The sequence below is a fragment of the Mus pahari genome, chromosome 13, assembly GCF_900095145.1.
Source record: "Mus pahari chromosome 13, PAHARI_EIJ_v1.1, whole genome shotgun sequence".
Lineage (NCBI taxonomy): Eukaryota > Metazoa > Chordata > Mammalia > Rodentia > Muridae > Mus > Mus pahari.
This window is the reverse complement of record NC_034602.1, coordinates 58,593,878-58,600,597: the sequence shown is the minus strand read 5'-3', so window position 1 is coordinate 58,600,597 and position 6,720 is coordinate 58,593,878. Positions and strand designations below refer to the sequence as shown.

General features: G+C 51.5%; 1 protein-coding gene across 1 annotated transcript; it reads right to left on the bottom strand.

Moving 5' to 3' along the window:
• Positions 1 to 36: 36 nt before the first annotated feature.
• Shisa3 (shisa family member 3) lies at positions 37 to 6,100 on the bottom strand. The gene is made up of 2 exons (XM_021211267.2): positions 5,117 to 6,100; positions 37 to 2,726 (listed from the first exon to the last, which is right to left on the bottom strand). The coding sequence occupies exons 1-2, from the start codon at positions 5,391 to 5,393 to the stop codon at positions 2,287 to 2,289; spliced, it is 717 nt and encodes a 238-aa protein (XP_021066926.1). The 5' UTR covers positions 5,394 to 6,100; the 3' UTR covers positions 37 to 2,286.
• Positions 6,101 to 6,720: the final 620 nt, after the last annotated feature.

Here is a 6,720-nt window from a genome sequence, read left to right as displayed (position 1 = left end):
CTCTCCCCCTCCCCCTCTCTCCCTCTCACTGCTCCCTCTGGGTCTTGTTCTTGCTCTCTCTCCCTCTCATTAGTGCACTGAATGGGTTTATTTTAATTACAGCTATATTACCTGTAATTCATTTTTCGACAATTAAAGAGATTACAAAATAAGAAACATTCACTGCACTTAGTAGGACCAAGAATCAGCACATTAAAGCAGGGTATGACATCACACAGCCATAACCCCAGTATGTGGGTGCAGGGGTGCTGAGGTGGCAGGATCGTTAGTTCTAGACGAGCCTTGCTATGTAGGGACACCCTATCTCAAAAAAGAAGCTAAATAATTTTAAAGAAGGTGTCATCTTGGTGTTTGAGGCATTCTCTACACACCGACTCCAATACTAACGTGCTGTAGAAAGTTGAACACTTTAGCCTCTTCCTCCATTTCCAATTTTGTAAGATGGCAGTTACAATACCTCTGAGTTGTTTGGAGGATTGGATAAGTTAATACACAACTGCTCAGCACTGCACTTGATGTGCGTTAGAACAGAGAACTCAGCGGAAGTTAACTTAAAACTGTCAAAGAGCTACTACAACCAGGATGATGATCCAGTTGTGTGGGTTTGAGCACAGTTAGCTCTTAAGTTGATTTTTATATAATCTTGAATACTTGGAAGAAAGACCAAGTTTGCATATGGGGAAAAAAAGCAACTAGAAGTTGGCACCACTCTAACTTGCTGGCAAAGGAGCCACGCCTTCACACTGGTTTTCTCTGACCCTCAACTGGAAAACAAGGAAGCCAATTAGCCCTCCAAGGGCAGGACTCCACCTCTGTTGACTTGGTACAGGGCTACTGAAGGTGATAGATGACTGAATGAATTTCCAGAAGCTGATCTCTCCAAGTGCACCAATGGCGGTAGATAGCGTGAAGGGGATGGGGCATGTGGATGAACAGGGGAGGAATTGGTAACAGGTGGGTGTATTGCCTGAAGAGGGTTGGCCTGAGCCCACAATAGGACAGGACTAGCAATGTCACATCTTCTACGTATAACAAAAACCCAGAACATCCTATGAAAAAAATGTCTGGATGGTCAAACTCTAAGGCCAAGTGACACGTGAGGACCACAGAGAGACTGTTTTCTAAGGACTCTTTAAAAAAAAAACTGACCTCTGCTGCTTTCCTAAGTCCTGAGGAAGCCAATGTTTCCCTTAATTTTTAAAGATGGGAGTGTGGGATAAAAATATATCCTTTTACTTGCTAGCAAAAGAATTGTCACTAAGAGTATAAAATAAAGAATCCTGATTTGAAATCCTCAAATAAAGTTCAGGAAACCAGATACATTTATTTATTATTTTTTTTCCAGCCTGGTCCTTATGTGTCGTCACCAGACATCAAACACAGTGGCACATAAAATGTGGAATATTAAATGTTTACACTAATGTCCCCCCCCTTTGACTTCGAGCAAAGTTACAGTATGACTTCTAAATAATTAGTACCGTCAATGTGGTAAGTTAAATTACAAATCTTCATGTTTATATATAATTCTTCATACAAATAAATGTTTTAAGACCCAACTGTCCAACTTCTATTTAAACACTAATATTGATGAACAAAAAGTCTGCAATAAATACTCCCTCAGGTTGGTGGGGGAGGTGATTTTACCCAGAATCTGTGTTACAACGAATGTCTGAGTATATATTTAAAACTTTAAGCTTCCCATGTGGTTACTGAAACCTTGTATTTTGGAAAAAGAAAACTCATATTTTAAAACAAAATTTGTTATTAATTTAAGAAGTAAATGTTCTCATCGTACTAATATTGCTTATGGTTAGGTTGCTCCAAAAATTATAAATAGGTAGTTCACTGGCCCTTCAAGCTTATTTAACAGTTAATTTTTAAGTGAACCTTTATAATTACAGTTAAGTGTATGTCCTTCCTTATTTATGTATATATTTGTACTATAATTCAACAGGAAAAGGAACATGGGGCATTTTTCTACAAAGGGTAGGTGAATTGTCCAGTAAAATATTTTCTTTCAATTTGCAAACTGAACATCAACCTGCTGAATATTTTAACAAAATGTGACTAAGTTGTCACATGCACCACGATTGCTGTCAGACCTCCTGTCATTGTAGCCAAGGACCTCAAGACCAGAAAGCGCTGAGTTTTTCCAGACCTTTCTTCCATGAGCATGGTGGGTTACCACAAATCTCCTCAGAAGTGAGCATGGCTTGGCCAGGACAGCAACACTCCACCTGGCTGGCTGCTGTTTCGCTGTGTGGCCTATTCACAGCCACCACCCCGTCAACTGGAACTGAAATCTGGACAGCTCTTCCCAGGCAACGGGGGCTCCTGCTGGAGAGGGTATGCAAAATACTGGGGTGACACCAGGAAACCGGACGGTTGGGTTAGGTGGATGGTGTGACCAGTGGTGTAAGGTGGGGGCGATGAGGGTACCAAGCAGCTTGGTTCAGCCTTGGCAAAGGAGAACCTCCGGACAGACCCTCCTGTGGAGCTGGAGCTGGTGGCCGTGCTCGACTGCCTGGAAGCTGCTCTGAGGCTGGTGGAGGTGAGGATCATGGGCAGAGTCTCCGTCTGATAGCTTCGGAGTGAGAAGCGGATGGGCTGCTGAGAGGGCTCCTTGGGTCTCAAACAGGTGCAGCAATAGATAGCCACTAAAGAGCCCAAAATGATGAAGGCGATGAAGATGGAGCCAACGATCAGGAAGGGGACGTAGACAGGCTCTAAAAGGCAAAAACAGATATACACTGGGTAAAAGTCACTCAAACCCTACCCTCTGCTTTGGCATCTTAGAGAGGGGAGGTGGAGGCTCATCATGGCTGTCAGCTTGCTTGTGACTGGCAACCCCCAAAGTACAAACCATGGTGATGGAATGCTCTTGCTACGCCCATCAGGGAGGAAGCAAACTGGTGTTGTAGCCTCTGTTAGCAATTAGCCATCATAGTGAACATCTGGAAATCAGAAAGCCTATAGTCCTCTTGGTGCACTGAAGGGAGAGGGTGGGTTTGGGGGATCACCATGCATGTGCATTTAAATCTAGGTTTTAGGGGTTTGATCGCAGGGGGGGGGACACTTAAAGGTCTAACCCATCTCCTAGACTGACAATCCATCTCCTGTCCAAATGCTTCCAGTCTACAAAGCCACGAGAACCAGGCCTGTACAATGAAGCCCGGGGGGGGGGGGTTGTTATACGGCTCTCTAGAAAAAGCAGGAGAAAGCAATCCACAGTGAGCCCCAATTTACTGTGTCTCCCACCGTCTCACAAGTCATCAGTCCCGACTCCAGACGTCATACCTCTGTGTCTACATTCCCACCCACAGGAAGAACAGCATGTAGTTCTCAGAATTAGTGACCCAGACTTCTTTCTGAGCACATCCCCAAGGCAGAGCAAACTCTCTCGTTTGCTTCCATCTCTAAAGGGCAGGCGGAAGTAAGACTTTCTTTTCCAGAGGTATCAGGGCAGCTGCCTTGGTCTCTTCTCTGTGCGAAAGAACCACACTGAGAGGCAGCCTCCAGCTTCCGGGCAGCAGACAGGACGCCTGGGTTTATTAAGGCCCTCGAGCCTGATTTTCCATATCAGATTGAACTTTTATCACAGAGGCCTTGCAACTCCCTCTTCTCCAGATAGAAATACGTATCTTTTCCAAAGACTCAGCCAGGGAATGACAGATAGCAGCCACCCATGGGCTGCTAACTGTGAGCTCTTCTGCATCTCTTATGCCCCCCCCCTCCTGTCCCCTTGTGAGTACCAGTGGTGTAGAAGGCCAGGTGAATTTGGCCCGCAGTCCCTGTGCACTGGAGTCAAACAGTTGTATGCTACTTCATCAATAAACTGACTCTTTGATGGCAATATGCCCATTTTAAATTGGAGAAATGGGCCAGCATAGTTAAGTCACCAGAGGTTAAAGTGCTGGCAGGAGGCAGAGCCACTATCCATCTGGCTTGGCCTGATCTCAGACCCAGTAAGTGGGGAGAATGCTCCAAACCTCTAGTCGGCTTTTTTTTGACAACAACCCCCCTCCCGACCTAGGAGGCAGGCTTTGCACTGCCTAGAGAAGCAGAGAAGTTTGGTTTTCTAACAGGCTAAGATAGCCCTGAGTTCCTGCTTATGTCGGCTAGAACCGACTTCCCAGATCCTCAGGACTGGGCGTTTTAACACTCTCCCCTCACCACCAAAATTAAACCCCAGAGGAAAACACACCGTTTGATGCTGACCCCTCTCCTCTCGGTTATCATGTGGAGGACAGGACTCAAATGACTGCTCCTGTTTCTCTCTCCCTGTCTTTCTGGGGATCAGCGTGTGCAGCCCCCCCCCCCCCCCCCCGCACTGCACTGCGCTGCGCCTCCCAGTCCTGGGGAGTCACAGGCCCTCAGCTCCACACACTTCTCAGGTTTCCTGGCAGTAAAACCTCCCCCTTGAGTTGTAAAGGGTTTCCCTGATGTTCCAACTCAAGTGGAAAACTTTTTTTTTCAAGGTGTAAATTTCCACAGTTGGGGTCCTGATTTATTCACCTCTTAAGTGAGCAAGTGGACAAGTGAGCGGAAATTTGACCCGTGTTTTCCGACGTGAGAATAGGGGGCCTGAGGAAGCCCTGTGACCTGGAATTTTAAATCCTCACCTCGAAGACTTGGGTGTTTCTGAAAAGCGTGACAATAGGGGGTGGGCTAGAGAGGGTAATTGGATGCAGGGAATTGAAAGGAAGTTGGAAAAGTGACGAAATGCTACTACTCGACAAAAGAAAATAAGGGGGTGAAAAACCAGTACTTGGGCTCTTGATCAGGGCCGCGTTCCCTGGCATCCGCACTTCCGGAGCTCCCCCATTTGACCAGAGCGCCCAGGAAACCCAACCTTGCTCCAGCTGTCTTTCCAAGAAGCACCAGGTGCCCGCCAGCCCTGCATTTCCTGCGAACCCTTGCAAACTTTCCCTAGGGCCGAACCGTGGGGACCACCTGCAGCCGAGATCCAAACTGCAAAGCAATAGGACCCCTGACCTGAAATACGATCACCCACTTTTTCTTCGCTCCCAAAGGGGGCCTACTTTGAGGCCCGAGCTAGTAAGGCGTGCCTGTGTCGGGTGGGCGAGCCATGTCCGCCCAGGGATGCCGCACTTACGCGCGGTGATGCCAGGATGCTCCAGCTCTCCGCGGTCGTTGGTACAGCCGCCTTGCTCCAACCTGGCGTCGGCTGCCGCGCAACAGTAGCGCAGCGCACACGAGCCGCAGCAGATGGTGGCGTCCTGCGTGTCGAAGTCCTCGGGGCACTGGAACCCCTCGTGATAGTTGCCCTGCGCGTCCACCCAGCCGTGGCAGTATTCCCCAGGCTGCTGCGCGCCCGCCGGGCCCCAGCGCAGCAAGCCCACGAGCAAACAGAACGCCAGCAGCGCCCCCATCGCCGCCCCGCGCCGGGTGGCAGCTGGAGAATCGGAGGGCGGAGCCGGGGCTCCGGGGACCACGGTTCCGCCTCCCCGAGGCACCACGCGGCCAGTTGACCTCCTGGTCAAGAACGCGTTCTCGTGGGTTAGCAGCGGCTGGGCAGGAGGCGTGGGCTGCTCTGCGGGCTCCGCTGGCCGGAGGACAGCATGGTGCGCGAGGGTGAGGGGACCAGGGCTCGCGGGAGGCCACCGCGGAGGCTGCGACTGAAGCAGCGGCCGCCCTTAGCCAGGCTCATCGCGCTAGGAGCACCCGGGGCCGGGCCGCCTCCCACCCCGCTTTCCTTGCGGGCCGTCGAGCCCTGAACAACCAACTCCAGGGCCGGACAGCGTCCGGACCGTGGGCTGTGTCGCCCGGTACCCGGCAGAGCGGGGAGCTCAGCTTGGCTCTCCACGTGCAGGTCTCGGGGATCAGCGGCTAATTCCGCCCCCGCCCCCTGACTGTCACGCAGGCGGGAGACAGCCCAGTCGCGGCCAAGTGCAGAGGGCCTGCGGTGGCTGACAGCTCTGCCTGGAGGGCGTCCCTTAAAAAGGCAGAGGGAGGAGGAGACACGAGGGTGAGGAGAGTCCGCCCTCCAGGGTCGCCGCGCGAGCTAATCACAGCGGGCGCACCGCTGTGCGGTCCCCGACGCCCGCAGGTTCACGCGCGTCTCCCCTCCGCCCTTACCCACGGCGCTCCCTCGGGCCTTGGCGGTGACCCCGAGGGGACCAGCCCGAGCCCGCCACCTAGCTGTCACATAGCCCGGGGAGAAAAAAACCTGCAGAAGGATGAGGAAGGCTACAGTCCCGCCTCCGTCCACGCCTGCCAGCTCGCGAGGGGACTCGCGCCGCGCTTGAGCTCCACGGGTTTCTCTTTAAAAAAACGAGCACGGCGTCTGGAGTCCGCCAACTGTCCCGTCGGCTTGTGCACAGACCCAGTTTGTCCCTGGCCCGCCGATTCTGAGGATTCGTTCGATTCCGACAACCTGATTTTTAGGGTCACCAACATTTGCGCCTCACTCCCACCCCTTCACCCCTCCTTTCCAGCTTCCACGAGTTCACGCTCAGGAGCCTCCTCCCCGCACCGCTGAGCCGGCGCCGGGGAGGACCCGGGTCAGCTCCGCCAGCCGCACTTCAAAGGCCAGGGTTTCGATGTTCCGCGCCCGCAAAGGAAATAAAAGAGCAGAATTAATGATAATCGAGCCTATCTGAACTTCTGTTCGGGCAAAGAAACACATTTATTTAAATGATGTGTCCCCTGTGGGCTGTTTGCAGGGCATGGCTCCTCCAGCCGAGGGAGAGCCTTGTG